At 39.7% G+C, this 17,472-nt stretch overlaps 1 protein-coding gene across 1 annotated transcript; it reads right to left on the reverse strand.

Annotated features, from left to right (window-relative positions):
• Positions 1-16,121: 16,121 nt before the first annotated feature.
• On the reverse strand, positions 16,122-16,985 carry LOC138880877 (uncharacterized). The gene has a single exon (XM_070161060.1). The coding sequence runs from the start codon at positions 16,983-16,985 to the stop codon at positions 16,122-16,124; it is 864 nt and encodes a 287-aa protein (XP_070017161.1).
• Between the last annotated feature and the right edge of the window lie 487 nt (positions 16,986-17,472).

The following is a 17,472-nucleotide window of genomic DNA, read 5'->3' on the forward strand; positions in this document are numbered from 1 at the left end:
CACGCTTATTGCAATATGGTTGAAGAAGAATTTGATGGTGAACCATGGTTCCACGACATCAAGGAGTATATCAGGATGGGGATATATCCCGCACAAGCCACAAGAGATCAAAAGAGGACCATTAGGCGATTAGCAAATGGATTCTTCTTAAGCGGAGGAGTTTTGTATAAAAGAACACCAGATCTCGGATTATTAAGATGCATAGATGCCAGACAAGCTACAACTGTCATGTCTGAAGTACATTCAGGAGTTTGCGGACCCCACATGAGTGGATATGTGTTGGCAAAGAAAATCCTCCGAGCTGGTTACTATTGGCTTACCATGGAGAGAGATTGTATCAATTTTGTGCGCAAGTGTCATCAATGCCAAATACACGGAGATTTGATTCATTCTCCACCATCCGAGTTGCACACAATGTCGGCACCATGGCCTTTCGTTGCTTGGGGCATGGATGTGATTGGACCAATTGAACCGGCAGCATCCAATGGACACAGATTCATTCTGGTAGCTATTGATTATTTTACCAAATGGGTTGAGGCCAAGACATTCAAATCAGTGACCAAGAAAGCTGTGGTCGATTTTGTCCACTCAAATATCATATGTCGATTCGGAATCCCGAAGGTGATCATCACAGATAACGGTGCTAATCTTAACAGCAACTTAATGAAAGAAGTATGTCAACAGTTTAAGATTACACATCGTAACTCTACCCCATATCGGCCCAAGGCGAATGGAGCAGTAGAAGCAGCCAACAAAAACATAAAGAAGATACTGCGGAAAATGGTAGAAGGTTCAAAACAATGGCATGAAAAATTACCATTTGCATTATTGGGATACCGCACTACTGTTCGCACTTCAGTAGGAGCAACTCCTTATTTGTTGGTATACGGCACTGAAGCAGTAATTCCTGCAGAAGTTGAGATTCCTTCCCTTCGGATCATCGCCGAAGCAAAGATTGATGATGATGAATGGGTCAGAACCCGTCTAGAACAGTTAAACTTGATTGACGAAAAACGATTGACCGCAATATGCCATGGTCAATTATATCAAAGAAGAATAGAAAGAGCATACAACAAAAAGGTGCGTCCCCGGAAGTTCGAAGTAGGTCAGCATGTGCTGAAACGCATTCTTCCACATCAGGTTGAAGCAAAAGGCAAATTTGCTCCGAATTGGCAAGGACCATTCATTGTGACCAGAGTATTATCGAATGGTGCACTATGTTTAACAGATATTGAAGGCAAATGCATAGATATGGCGATCAATTCTGACGCAGTAAAGAGATATTATGCATAACTTTTTGAATGTTTGTATTTAGCACTATTTCGAAGATTGAAATGACAAAGGCAATTTATTCTGCTATCCAAACACTATACCATTTGCTTCCCCTTTGAGCCATACTTGTTTCTTTCCTACCCTCTCTTGGAATCAATAAAATAAAATATATAAAAAAAAAAAGAGATCAAAATCTTCACTATTACGTTAGTGAACTACGTTTGACCTGATTCCTCAAAGAAGGATACGTAGGCGCCTCACGGCTCGGTCATAGGGTGCACCACATGCACAATGTGCACGGAAAAGAAACATTAAGAGACCCCAATCAAGAAACTGGGGCAGGAATTGTATTGGAAATAAGAAAATATTCCAAGAGTTGTAATTTTAAAACCATACCAAAGCTATTTAGCTTTTAATACCTTTTCCATTCCTAACCTTATACCAAAAAGACTTTTCGATCAATCTTAGAAAAAATGTTGAGGCAAGCAAATGAAGTGGTTCATAACACTCTGGTACGAACAAGGAAAGGAAGTAAAAATGAGAGAGTCTTATAGGTGAAAACCCACACGGGCACCATAAGGCGACGGAAGTTGAGAGAAAAGTAAAATGAGAGAGTCTTATAGGTGAAAACCCACACGGGCACCATAAGGCGAAAAGGAAGTGAAGAAGTGAAAAACAAGGAAAATTTATCGGTGAAAACTCCTTGAGACAATTGAAAGGAGATTGATTAAAAGACTGGGTTGATTAATCCAAAATGCATACCCTGATCATTGGTGTCAGTAATTCCAATCAGATAAGTCCTTTATTCCTTTCCCAACAGTCATCCAAAAAATTGGATTTTTCTTTTCATTCTATAATTGTCGAAATCAGCGTATTTCGTTACTAATATTCTTACTTTCTCCAAGCTTTGAGATAAGTTTTATTCCAAACAAATAAGACGGAATGTCAAGGTATACTACCAAGATTCAAGATTATAAAATACAGCCACGAAAGATGGGAGATAAAATACGGGTGTAAGAAAGATGAAATCAAAAGTGGATCGTCAAAGTCAAAAGAGGCACATGATTACAGTTGAAAGGTTTTGAAGGAAAACACACAGAGAGGAATCCTATAGTCAAAGATCAATTACAAAGACAAAACAATCTTTTCAATCATTCCAAGGCAATAAAGAGAGACGAAGAGAAACATCACCATCTGCAAGAATACCACAGTCAACCACCCTGCTTTAAACTAACGAAGTTTTCTTTGATTTAAAACAGGGGCAGAAACAATATTTGTGTCAGGAAAAATGAGGATGAGAATTAAAGAAGTCAGGCGTCCACCTGGAGAATGAGGACAAAGAAAAGAAGAAATCAGGCGTCCACCTGGAGAATGAGGATGAGAATTAAAGAAGTCAGGCGTCCACCTGGAGAATGAGGACAAAGAAAAGAAGAAGTCAGGCGTCCACCTGGAGAATAAGGATGAAGAAAAGAAGAAGTCAGGCGTCCACCTGGAGAATGAGGACAAAGAAAAGAAGAAGTCAGGCGTCCACCTGGAGAATAAGGATGAAGAATTGAAGAAGTCAGGCGTCCACCTGGAGAATGAGGATGAGAAAAGAAGAAGTCAGGCGTCCACCTGGAGAATGAGGACAAAGAAAAGAAGAAATCAGGCGTCCACCTGGAGAATGAGGATGAGAATTAAAGAAGTCAGGCGTCCACCTGGAGAATAAGGATGAAGAAAAGAAGAAGTCAGGCGTCCACCTGGAGAATGAGGACAAAGAAAAGAAGAAGTCAGGCGTCCACCTGGAGAATAAGGATGAAGAAAAGAAGAAGTCAGGCGTCCACCTGGAGAATGAGGACAAAGAAAAGAAGAAATCAGGCGTCCACCTGGAGAATGAGGATGAGAATTAAAGAAGTCAGGCGTCCACCTGGAGAATGAGGATGAAAATTAAAGAAGTCAGGCGTCCACCTGGAGAATGAGGATGAAGAATTAAAGAAGCAGTCAAGGCACCCACCTGAAGAACGAGGGAATGCAATTGAAGTGTTGAAACCAAAAGCCCACTCATGTGAGAAAGGAGCACACTTAGAATCAATAAAGCAGAGGAGTCCAACAGAATCCCCAGCAAGAAACAACAAGAGTTCCAAAAGGAATACGGAATAAGCCAAATGCCCAAGAGTCACCAAGATATCAAGACAACAAGAAACGCAAGGGCATGATCTAGATAAGATTTTTATAATTCATGTACCATAGTCTAGTCTAATTTTGTATTTCCTTTAAAGTAAGGTGTAATAAGGAGGTCAGCAAGCAGTAAAAACAGCACGAAGCAGCAGTAACATCACAGTCCCGCGGTAGTCCCAGCTACCCCAAAGTTCCCGAACTACATTGACCTGATTCCTTTATAGCCAAGGATATGTAGGAAACCTTTGAAGCAGAGGTTCGGTCAAATCTTTCTAAAAATGCTTCCCACGGAGTATTCGAACGGGCAAAAATCGCTCGTGTCCGCTCACTTTATCTTTGTACGAAAACTCTTCGAGTTTCCGCACAAAGAGGGGCAGCTGTGAGCACGTGATTTTTGCCTTACGAAAAACTACTCCAAAATAAATCAAAATAAATTTCTTTTACTGTGTAATTTCTGAATTTGCGTGATGTTAAAAATTTGTTTATGTCCGTAAAATGTTTGCTTTGTCATAATTAAACAAAAATAAAATAAAATACATATTTGCATGAATATAGGATTTAATTATGCATTTAAGAGATAATTTAAATAAAATCACAAAAATATGCATTGGTTTTATTTTAAATGTTTCACTGTGTGATTAATATTTTTTGTCTATGTGTTAAATAATTGTTATAGAATAATTAATATATATTTGTGAAAGTAAATTTGTTTTATAATTACAATTAGAAACTTAAATTAGAAAAAATGAAAAAAAATATAATAATACATATACATAAAAATCGGACCTGGATTTAAATCCAGGCCCAACCAATTAATTCCCTTCACAGCCCAATCCCAACAGCCCATGTCCGGTCCAATCCAAGCTAAAACCAAACGACGCCGTTTGGTCACCTCTCATCAAGGGCCGTTGGATTAAATTCAACCAACGGCCAAGATCTCATCACCCTAACCCAAGACCCTTACCCGATCCGATACCCGGTTCAACCCGTCCCCCTAAACTAAACCAAACGACACCGTTTGGTTAAGTGAGTAGATCTCATCCATCCATTCTACTTGATCCAACGGACGATACCAGTCCACCCCACCCCTATATAAATCCCAAACCTCTACCCAGCCCCTAACTGAACACCCCCCTCTCCGCTCCTGTTCATCATCGTTCCAAACAGACCCCTAACCCTAGTCGCCCCTATTCTCCTTCGCCTGAAACCCGGCGGCATCAACGCCGCCGGTCACCAACTTAACACCCTAGGACCTCCTGAACCTCCCCTACACGAATCCAGCCTTAGTTTCCTTTGAATCAGGCCACAACTCTTCGAATCTTAAATCGAAGGTTGGCCTGAAAACTTGATCTAAACCAATCAGCCCCAAACCAACACCATGGCTTCCCCTAAGAACCCTTGTTGTGGATTTGAAGTTAGTTCGGTTCGAATCAGCTCTGAACTTCTCGAATCTTCTTTTGAAGATTCGGACCAAACAAAGATGAACTCAGATCCGTTTCAAACTAACACCAAATGACCCCTAGGCTACCCTCACCCTTGTGTCATGTTTGGTTCTTCTCAAATCTGACCAGAAATGGTTAAATCCCAAATCGAATTTTTAAGAACCCTAAAAATACCAAACTTCCGGATTCTGTGCATATTAAATGAAGATTGAGGTTTAATCGACCTTAGTCGAAGTATTTTCAGTGGAAAATATTTCGACTAAGGTCAGTTTGATTTCAAACAAAAAAGGTCCAAATCCAAGTTGAGTTCGAGTTTAATTGAAGATTTAGAGGTATTTTCTATTTCTTTTGTATTATTCTACGTGTATTGTTGTTTGTTTTAATAGCTTTTTAATTTTTCATATTTTTGTTTTGATTAATTTTGTCATTTCTGTCTCCTACCTATCTACTTAATCCGAATGTGAAATGTTTCTATTGATTATGTTTATTTACAATGTGTGTAATCGACTCGATTAAGTTCGTCGATTGGTAACATTATGAATCCCCGTTATGATAATACATTGTAATAACCTGCTCACCTGTTTTGATTGACTATTATCATGTTGTTGTAATCAGTTAGTTAGACCTTGCTAATTAGTTGGTTCTTGTTTAATAAGTCAGAAAGTTTATCAAACATTTGAGTATTAATTTTGGGCAGTTGGTTTCAGGCAAAGTCAGTATACTGACCATGCCCCTGCATTCATACATATTTCAGATTTAGTCTGAATTGTTCTGATTCTGTGTGATGTTGTTGAGATGTTTTGAATTCAAATTTACAAATGTTGCATAGATACAACTATGTTAGGAAGTTGTTTAGAATTGGTTTTAGCTGTTAAAATCAGAAGGATAACCAAGCCTGGACAGATTTTAAAATCAGTTTTGTAACAGATTCTGGATTTTGGTCTGGGGCAGTAATAACAATAATATTAAGGGATTTTCAGGGGGTATTTGAGGAATGAAACAGTAGGGTAATGTAATAATAATAGTATGTTTATAATGGAATGTTAGTGGCTATAATTTAATGGGATAATGGGAAACAAAGGTTAATGGAATGCTGGAAATCAGGGAAAAGTTCACTTAATGGGATTTAAAGTAGTTAAAAGCAGATTTTAGATAGGATTTTCTGTTTTTAAAAGATAAAAGGGTGCAACCATCCCTGTATAAATACAGGAGCTGGACAGACAGTTGAGGAGGACAGAATTTTGAGAGAGAAAAACAGAATTTTCAGAAAGTTTTTTTTATAGAGAGAGAATTTTTAAGAGAAAATCTTTAAGAGATTTTGAGGGCTGAGATTTTAAAGAAAGGAAACAGAAAATAGAACACTCACATATACACTCACACACAGATACAGCAGCAGAAACAGAAAATCAGAAACAAACTGAATTTGTAACTGAAGAAAAGCTGAAATCTGAAATGTTGTTCTTGTGTTGAATCTGTTCAACTCTGTGTGATTCCACTGTTCAGTTAAAATCTGAATTGTCTTTCAAAATACTATACTGTGCATCTATTTTCTTCGGGTCTTATTATTGTTCAAATCTGTGGGAATACTGATATTTGGCTGAGTGTGTTACTACTGTAACTGCTGAAACTTACTTCTTCTACCTCCATTTTCAGGTATATGTCTTTTAAATTTTAAGTTGGAAAGAGATTCAACATGACTTGTCGATGAAGCTTGAACTGAAAGTCTATTTTTATTTGTCCAAGTTCATCAATTTAAATTTCATTTTTGTTTCATGTTAGTTAATTAGTAGTAAATTCAATTTGATAGCTATGAGCTATTTGTCTTACTTTAAAAGTTTGTATAAAGGTTTGTAATAATATTAGTTCATTATCTCATTAGTTTAATAAATTGTCAAGACAGGGAGTAAGGCATAAAAATGGACCATTGATTGCATCCCTTAATACTATTAGCTAAATGCAAAGATAAAGAAGTTACATTAGTAGAATATCTTGTAATGAGTATGATTTTGTTTAGATTGGTATAAGTTATTATATGGTATGATGACAGGTATAATCATATGAGTAAAGTAAGTTGGTATAGCTCGTCATGATGACAGAACGTTATGAATGCTTACGCCAAATAGTCGGGTTGCATGTAATGTAACTTTGTTAAATTAACTTGCATAATAATTCCCTTTCTACAAATTCGATGCTTATCTACTTTCATAAAACAAAGTGACCAAGTAATTAGGCCTATTAGATTAAAAGTGAGTGTATGAGAATGAAAAGAGATGTACAAGCATAGATTGCCACACTTTACATCATTGATAATTAGAAATAGAATTTGCATTAAGTAAACAATGAAAATTCTCGGAAAATATTTCCTTCCCTTTATGAATCATTTATTTTCAGTTTCATATGCCATTTATTCTTTGGCATGTATATATATATATGTCATATATTTTTTTAAAAGATAGTATTAATCATATTTTTATTATGTCCTTTGAATTTGAACAGTTGGAATAAATTATTTATATTCGGAAAATATAATCAACGGTCAACATTTAATATTGTAAATTCTTTGAAACCTTAAATGGGAATTTATCATGATTTTCACATAAAAATGTATGGATATAATGAATAATTTGCGGGAAAATCCTTAATATCATTGCAAATATTTTTGCGCAATTAGGGATACGTTCGCGTACCTTGATTATATTTTTAAAAGCAAAAAATTCGGATTATGCGTACGCGCAATTTCGAACGAATATTTAATAAAAGGATTTATCCAAAGGCGTTAAATCAATTTCATAAAAACCCGAGATGTACGGTTCACTATTCAAGAAAAATAAATATTCTTGATTCAACACAATCTCGGAAAAATGATTGCTTAATATATTATCAAAAATTATTGTGTACACGTACGCGTGACACAATTCCGCATTTTTAAATTTGTAACACGAATATACGTACGCGTAATTCGATTCAAAGAAGGGTCCTTAATCACGATAAGCAAAAGCGGTAGAAAAATCACGTAACAAAAAAAGTATTTAATAAAATCAAGATGATTAAGCCAATAATAAAAACAGTTAAGCGACCGTGCTAGAACCACGGAATTCGGAAATGCCTAACACCTTCTTCCGGATTAACAGAATTCCTTACTCAGGATTTCTGGTTCGCAGAAAAATAAACAGAGTCATATTCTCCTCGATTCAGGGATTATAATTGGTGACTTGGGACGCCTCAAAATTCCCAGGTGGCGACTCTGAAACAAATAAACAAATCCCGTTTCGACCGTCCTTTAATTGGAGAAAACTCCCCACGCGCCCCGCAGGCGAGGGAAAAAGGAGGCGCGACAAACCTAATACTCTTTCTCAAGCAATATAAGGTAATTAGACACGATTAATCAAGGGCCCATTCAATTAATCACCATACAAAACGTAGTTGAACAATCAGATCATAAATCCGGCTTGATTATAACAACTTGAGTCAAAACTTCAACCAACAATTGGTTCCATCAACCCTAGATAAGTGTTTAGCTACTCATAACAAAATAAGAGAAAACTACTAAATTGTTCATAATGTAAAATTGCAAGAATTAAAAGGAGATAGAAAAACTCTAATGTTTGGTTGATCTTCTCACTCTTGTTCTTGCCTCCAAAAGTAGTCTAAAATCAGCTTAGCACAATCTTGGGCAAGTTTTTAAAGCATATAAGCGTTTTACAAAAGTTTCCCCGATTTTACACTTTGGTCCTCAAACTTTCCAGCAGCGTGAATAGTGCACCACATTTGCGGCCAATCGCAGTCGATCGCGGTGAATGCTGGCCTTTCTGCCTTACGTTGTTAATCTACCGTGGTTCACCGCGGTCGCGGTGGCCTTCTTGCCCAGGCCATTTATGCTTCTTTGTGTTCGGGTACTTCTCGAGTGGGCGTTTTTCTTCACATTATCGCCTCCAAAACACTCCATGTTGCTTCCTCTCATATAATATTTCATGTTAAACAAAAGAACACTATTTAGAGCATTTTTGTTGACAATTTATCTATAAAACAACAACGAAGTATGGTCATATTAAGGTGTAAATATCAACTATATAGTCTACTATCAACACCCCACACTTAAATTATTGCTAGTCCTCGAGCAATCTACCACACTCCATCAAAATTCCTTCCCTAAGTTTTTCCCTTAATGACTAACACCGTGAACATTTCACAAAAGTTGCACCTAGTAGTGAACAACTTTTACCTCAAGAGTCAAACTTTTTGTACCATGCAACATTTGCACTTACTCAAACTACTCTATACAAGAGTTAAGACTTACCTTTCCTTTGTGAATCACATGCCCTCACATCACACAAGAGAGTAGTTCCATATATAATGATAATTAGAACAAGTAGGAACTAAGATAGACAAAATTCACTCATTCTCAGAAAGAACATTCACATGCCACAAAGATGCACCATAGGCTTGCCCGTAGTGTAATACTTTACTAATTGAGCCCATTCAGTATAAGATCAATAGGATTTTACTTGGTTGTAATGTAGGCTAAGGGACGGGTAGGATATATTTAGATATAGTGACTAACCTCCCTAAGCACTTTTAATACAATTATATTAAACTTAAAGATCATAGTTGTGCCAACCAAACACTCCACCTCATTTGTTTAAAACATCCCCATCCATTAGGTGCAATTTGTACAATCCACCACTTATCAACCATTATAATTATTTATAACCCATATTTTTTCTTTTTTTTTCGTGGTGCTTTTTATTTTATGCTTCAAAATTCCACACCTTTTCTCTATCTGAATGGTTCTACTCAAAAACCAAACCACCACCCCACACTTTTGCTTTTGCATATTTCCACTACCATTCAAGTGCTTATTGGGAGGTAAAAGGGTTCAAACGGTAAGCTATTCAAACAATTGGGTAAGGTTCGTAATGTGGTTGCCAAAGAAATAGGCTTATAGGCTCAACGGGGTTAACTAAGATGTATTGCATTCAGGTGGGTTTACTTTATATGTCTGGCTCAACAAAGAAATGTCTATATCACTTCTAAAACTGAAAGAAACTACTATTTCGATTTGCAAACACACAGGGCAAGTTCTAGGCATCAAATATGATGGAACACAATGGAACACAGTAAAACTCACACATACATGGCACATGACTCACTCAGGATTGGTTTATCAAGACATTCTCTTTTGAGTGTTCAAGTTAGATACAGACGTACAATTTTAAGGCACTCTAACAAGATTCAACCAATGAAGCTAGGCATTATACTCTAGTGTCTATTGTGCTCAGGTGTATCAACGCTAAGGGTTTTCCTTCAAATTTAGCTCGTAGCCTATTAGTCCTACTCTAAAAACTAAAAAGAACAAAAATAAATAAAAACTACCTATACCCGGTTCAAGCTAAACCCTTGGAAAAGAATCGTGGCCCAAAAAAAACCAAAGGGGAGTTACTACACTACCTAAAAATAAAAAAAAATAAAAAAAGTCTTTTTGGTCTTTTCTCTAGACTAACTTCCCTCAAGAAAATTGTCTAAAGAATCCGTCATCAGGAAGAGTCTCCATATTCCAATTTTTTTTCCGACTTAGTCCCTCAAGAACCCCGCCGAAAGAGATCCGTCGTCGGAATAAGTCACTTACTATTTTAGCTTTCCTAATGAACTATTACTCTACATCAAAACAATCAAAGCAAGACAAAACAAGCAAAATCAAACAGTCAATTGTTACAATTACAAACATACAATGAAGTATCCCCCACCCCACACTTAAAATGAAGACATGTCCCAATGGCTAAAAAATTTAAAGAACAGTGAGGTTAAGGAACTTCCCGGAAGGCTCACTCCTGATCGGAGACAGTGTCTGGGTTCACGTTGCATGCACGTCCCAGCGCTCTCAACCAGCCCAAGAATTTCTTCTCCGACATCACTTGCCTCTCAGCCACCGCTTCAACACGGGCACCCAAATCAGTGACTGAGGTATGCAATCCAGCCATATCCTGCTCCAAAGCTGTTATACGGGTGCTCCGGCGTGGTTATGATGGGCCTGCCACATCAACTCTCGGAGGAGGAGGAACTGCAGCTACCTCAGCATCATCATCATCATCATCAGCTGAATCATCATCAGAGTCATCAACATTCACCACCGACTCTCGTCCAATTCCAATTTTTTCGCCCAGAACGAGGCTTTTAGTGGCAATTTCCCATCAACCCGAGGGTCTTCAGGGACTTTAGAAATATGGCATAGCCAGGTGATCAGCTAAGGGAAGTAGTGGCCCTTGGTTACCTCAGGTGATCTAATGAACATCTCTTCATGGATGAGCCAGGCCACATCAAATCACTGTGGGACATGCATTAGTGGATTGCGGATGCCCGTGGTAGATTAACATCTGTCGTGTTGCTGGATGGAAACAATCGACTGTTGACAATGGTGAGCCAACACTTAGCCTCCCAATTCAGATAGTGGGAGTTGAGAGTAATCATGTGCTTGATCCATAGGTGTTCTCCGTCAGGCACACAGATAGTATTAAGAAGAGTTCCCCACAAGGCCCGTGTACCGCTAAAAGTACGATAAGGATTAAATTCACCCCGAAACACAAACAGTCTGTATACCTTGCGGATGGTGTCGAGGGATGCGTTTACCGAGGTATTACGTACCATCACAACCCCATTCTCATGTTCTTGCAAGTTTGCATAAAACTCCCTTACTAGTTGAACATTAGCCTCCTCCGGTACCTCAAAGAAGATGTCCAGCTGACACCGCCTCAGCTCATTAAACATATTGGGGCATTCTACCTCCAAAGTCGTGCGATCAATGTGCACCTCATGTTGTAACTTCTTAGCTGCTTTTTGGTTGTACCTATCCTCCGCTTCTCTAGATACAAACTGAGTGCTATCGAACTGAGGTGCACTGGCTTGGCTCTTAGCTCGTGAGGAGCCTCCCGATCCACTAGTGGAGGGCCCAATGTTTTGTCTCTTTCTAGCTGAACTCATTGCACCTGTCAAATAACGAAACGCCTATTAGTGAGTGCACAAAATATGTGACTATGGATGGTTACTCAGACTTCACCATAACTATGTCACAATAGCTCCTTATATCTCCATTGGGTCAATTTCCCAAACACCTTGTGGGCGGGGAATTATCCAAACACATTTAGCCCTCATGAGTCTATCAAAACTCCTCCCAAATCAAGTATACAACTACATCAACATACTCCACACGTGTGTCATTCAATCACCCACCAACAAACATCTTTCCAAACATTAATTACACAGCCCCTTCACCAAACATTTTCATAAATGAAATTAAAATAGAAAAAACAAGGAGAAGAAACTACAAAAAAAATCTACTACAATTACAACACCATATCAACCTCAAACTATCATAAACAACAACAAAATATAAAAAGAAAAGAGAAGGGAGGGTTAGAATCATACCTTATGGGAGGAAAGAGGAGAGGAATGGAGATGAGGGGTAGTGTGAGTGAAGAAAAAGAACAAGAGGAGAGGAATTGGGGAAGTTAGAGTTTAGAGAGATAGAGATGGAGAAATTTGGGGGAGGGGGATCAGGTAATGTAAAGTTAGGAGGGGGGTTGGGTTTTAAAATTAAAAGAAGAAGAAAAGAAAAAACGAAAAAAAATTCAAGATACCTCGTACCCCCGCTGTCGACCATGGCCGCGGTGTGTTTAAAAAATTGAGGCAGAATGTTTACACCTCACCGCGGTTTACCGCGGTCCACTACGGTCGCAATGGATGAAAAATTCGAGGCAGAATGTTTGCCTTCCACCGCGGTCGCGTTGCTAGCGCTGTTTTTTTTAAGTTACATGAACACACTAATCAACACACTCGTGGGTTGCCTCCCACGCAACGCATGATTTAACGCCGCGGAACGATGCAAGCATATGATCATCACTCCTCATCCGCGTACTGGGGCTCTGTCAAATGGATTACCACTCTATCCCCTTTTTCTTCAGCCATTCCAAGGTAATGTTTCAACCTTTGCCCATTTACTGTGAACTTGTTTGTCCCATCTTCTGATTCAATCTCTACAGCTCCACTTAAGAATATTTTCACCACTCCGAAGGGTCCTGACCATCGGGACTTTAACTTACCTGAAAACAATCTCAACCTCGAGTTGTATAACAATACTAGATCTCCGGGTTTGAAGTTTCGATCCAAGATGTGCTTATCATGCATTAATTTCATCCTTTCTTTGTATAATCTAGTACTCTCAAAGGCCTGGAACCTGAATTCCTCGAGCTCATGTAACCCAGTGATTCTGTTAGTACCTGTTGTCTCCATGTTTAAGTTTAACTGCCATAATGCCCAAAGTGCTTTATGCTCTACCTCAATTGGGAGGTGGCATGCCTTGCCAAACACCAACTTGTACGGTGACATACCAATTGGGGTTTTGAAAGTTGTGCGGTATGCCCACAATGCATCATCCAATTTCTTTGCCCAGTCAATCCTTGTTGCATTCACTATTTTTGTGAGGACACTTTTAATCTCCCTGTTGGACACTTCAATTTGCCCGCTCGATTGTGGGTGGTACGGGGTGGTCACTTAATAACGAACTCCATATTTTTCCAACAGCCGTGCGAATGCTCTATTGTAGAAATGGGTTCCGCCATCACTGAGTATAGCTCTTGGGGTATCAAAATGTGTGAAAATGTTCTTCTTTAGAAAGCCTAGTACCCCTTTAGCATTATTGGTCGGAAGAGCCACTGCTTCGACCCACTTGGAGATATAGTGAATTGCTATCAATATGTACTTGTTACCATACAAGCTGACGAATGGCCCCATGAAGTCAATCCCCCACATGTCAAAAATCTCCACCTCTTGAATTATGGTCATTGGCATCTCGTGTCTACGAGATATGTTGCCAGTTCTTTGGCATTCATCGCAGCTTTTAACCCAAGCATGGGCATCCTTGAATAGAGTAGGCCAGTACAAGCCTGACTCCAACACCTTAGTTGCTGTCTGAATTCCTCCAAAATGTCCACCATATGGTGAAGCATGGCAAGCCTGCAAAACAGAATGTTGATCTTTCTCAGGGATACACCACCGGATCATGTTATCTACACATATTTTAAACAATAGAGGTTCATCCCAATAATAATACCAACAATCACGAAAGAACTTTTTCTTTTGTATTGAGGAGAGTTTATAAGGTACAATACCACTTGCTAAATAATTAGCAATATCAGCATACCATGGTGCCTCCTCCGTTGTCATTGCCAGTAATTGTTCATCCGGGAATGTCTCTGTTATATCCTCAACCTCTACCTTCTTTTCAGCTCCTTCCAACCGTGAGAGATGGTCAGCTACTTGGTTCTCTGTCCCTTTTCTGTCACGTATCTCTAGATCGAATTCTTGTAACGGAAGAACCCAGAAAATCCAGCGTGGCTTTGACTCCTTCTTTTCTATCAGGTACCTAATTGCTGCATGGTCAGTGTAAACAATAACCTTCGAGCCAATCAAGTATGACCTGAATTTGTCGAATGCAAAAACAACAGCCAAAATCTCCTTTTCCGTCACAATGTAATTGAGTTATGCACCGCTTAGCGTTCTACTTGCATAATAAATCAGGTGCATCAGTTTACCCTTTCGCTGCCCCAAGACTGCTCCTATGGCATAGTCAGTTGCATCGCACATGAGCTCAAATGGTTGCTCCTTGTTGGGTGCAACAATGATGGGTGCAGTCACCAATCTCTTCTTCATCTCCTCAAATGCCAACCTGCAATCAGTAGAAAACACAAAGGGGTGATCCTTTTCAAGGAGTTTGCATAATGGGTTAGCAATTTTGGAGAAATCTTTCATGAATCGCCTGTAGAACCCGGCATGTCCAAGGAAACTTCTCACCGCCTTGACTGAAGTGGGCGGTGGTAGTTTTTCAATCACGCCAACCTTAGCATGGTCGACCTCAATTCCTTTACTGGACACTCGATGTCCCAGGACTATCCCTTCCTGTACCATAAAATGGCACTTCTCTCAGTTCAACACTAAATTTGTCTCCACACATATTTTGAGCACTCTTCTTAAGTTGTGAAGACAGTCCTCGAATGAATCTCCCACCACAGAGAAATCATCCATAAAAACCTCTATAATATCCTCCACCATGTCTGTGAAAATGGCTAACATGCACCGTTGAAATATCGCTGGTGCATTGCAAAACCCAAAAGGAATTCTCCGAAAGGCGAAGATGCCATACGGACAAGTGAAGGATGTTTTCTCTCTATCCTCGGGGGCTATTGATATATGATTGTACCCCGAATATCCATCCAAGAAACAGAAGCGTGATCGCCCGGTCAGCCTGTCCAACATTTAGTCAATGAAAGGCAAGGGGAAGTGGTCCTTCCGGGTGGTTGTGTTCAATTTTCGGTAATCTATGCAAATCCGCCATCCCGTGACTGTACGAGTTGAGATCAACTCATTGTTCTCATTTTGCACAACAGTCATTCCCCTCTTTTTTGGAACACATTGGATAGGGCTGATCCAATTGCTATCAAATATGGGGAAGATGATTCTCGCATCTAACCATTTGATGACTTCCTTCTTTACTACCTCTTTCATGTTCGGGTTCAGCCTTCGTTGTGTTCTCTGGAAGGTTTGTGTCCTTCTTCTAAGAGAATCTTGTGCATACAGAAGGCTGGGCTGATACCCTTTATGTCTGCCATGGTCCAGCCAATGACAGTCTTACTTTCCTGCAGTACCTGTAAGAGATGTTCTACCTGCACATCTAGCAAACTGGATGATATAATAACAGGCAAAGTAGAATCAGGGCCTAAGAAAATGTACCTGAGGTGAGCTGGGAGCGGCTTCAGCTCCAGCTTAGGTGGTTTCTCTACTGATGGTTTTGCTGGAGGTGTAGCCCTTTTTTCTAACTCAAGGGACTCGAACTGAGGTTCCTTTTTCCAGAATACTTGGCCTCAAGTGCCATGACCCACTCAGCTAACCCTTCACCATCCATCTCTTCTAAATTTGTCAGACATGCCTCCAATAGATCTTTAGCAGTTAGGGTCACATCATCTTCTTACAGGATCACATCCACTGCCTCCACTAGAGAAAAATTAGCATATTCACTGGGTCTCCTCATAGATTGTTGAACATTGAATATGACTTCTTCATCGTTCAGTCTCATTTTTAATTCCCAGTCTCACAATCGATTAGCCTAGTGGCCAAAAATGGCCTACCTAAAATGATAGGTATCTCCTCATCTACCTGATAATCCAAAATAACAAAGTCTGCAGGGAACACGAACTTCCCCACTTACACCAACACATCATCAAGAATCCTAGTAAGCCTTTTTACCGTGCGGTCAGCCAGCTGCAGCAGCATCGAAGTCGGTCTAGCTCTGCCAATGCCCAGTTTGGCGTATACAACCAGATGCATCAAATTTATGCTGGCTCCCAAATCACATAATGCCTTTGCAAAGGCATAACTCCCAATCGTGCATGGAATAGTGAAGTTACCTGGGTCTGACATCTTTTGAGCCATCGGTTTGGTCACTACTGCGTTGCAGGTCTGCGTCAGAGTCACTGTGGATAGGTCCTGAAAATCAAACTTCCGTGACATTAAGTCTTTCATCATCTTCGCATAACCTGGCATCTCCCTCAAGGCCTCAATTAAAGGAATATTCAACTGAATTTGACGTAGCATCTCCATAAATTTCTTGTATTGATCTTCCTTCCTTTGTTTTACCAGTCTCTGAGGGAATGGTGCAGGTATCACCCTTTGTGCACTTCTTGTTGGCTTCTCTCTGTTGGGGTTCTGTGGCACAAGAGGCACCACCTGTTCTGCAGCTTGTTCATTTACCTTAGCCTTACCCTTTTCATCTTGACCTTGTTCAACCACCACTTCAGTCAAATTTGATGGCTCATCTACCTCTAGTGGAATTGGAGTGGCTGGCGCAGTCTCTTTGCTGGCTTGTGCAACCTCCTTCTCTTTGTCTAAATCTCTCCCATTCCGGAGATTTACTGCCATCAGCTGATTTGGGTTTTGCTCCTTGGGGTTAATATTTATGTCCGCTGGAAATGTTCCTTGGGGGCGGTTGTTTAAATCCATAGACAACTGCCCCAACTGAGTTTCAATGTTCTTTATAGCTAAATCATGTATTGCCAACTTTTCTTGCATCTTGCCATTTGTCCCAATGAGTTGCTAGAGCATCCCTTTGATCTCTACCATGTTGTTATCTTGCTGCTGAGGAGGTGGCTGATATGTCAACTGTTGTTGGTTCTGCTGTGGGTAGCCCTGTTGTCTCTGGTGGTATGACACCATTTGGCCTTGAGCTTGCATGCCCCCAGGCTGAGGCATGTTGGGTCTGTATTGCTGATCTGGTGCCGGTCTCCACTGCTGTCCTCCTTGTCTCTGACCCCCAAAGTTGTTAACATAATTCATATCTTCCTTTTCCCCTTGATTTTCACCTTTTTCGCTCCATGAACACACATAAAACTGATTAACACAGGGTGTACACAGTCCTCAATTAGTCATGTCAACAATATGCACCTGTATGGTACCCATATCATCCATCTTCTTTGTCAAAATACTCATCTGAGTCATGAGTATGGCCATGTTCTTTGCATGCAAATTATTTGGGTCAAGAGGAACTGAATGCACTATG

Source organism: Nicotiana sylvestris, chromosome 11, assembly GCF_000393655.2.
Source record: "Nicotiana sylvestris chromosome 11, ASM39365v2, whole genome shotgun sequence".
NCBI classification, from domain to species: domain Eukaryota; kingdom Viridiplantae; phylum Streptophyta; class Magnoliopsida; order Solanales; family Solanaceae; genus Nicotiana; species Nicotiana sylvestris.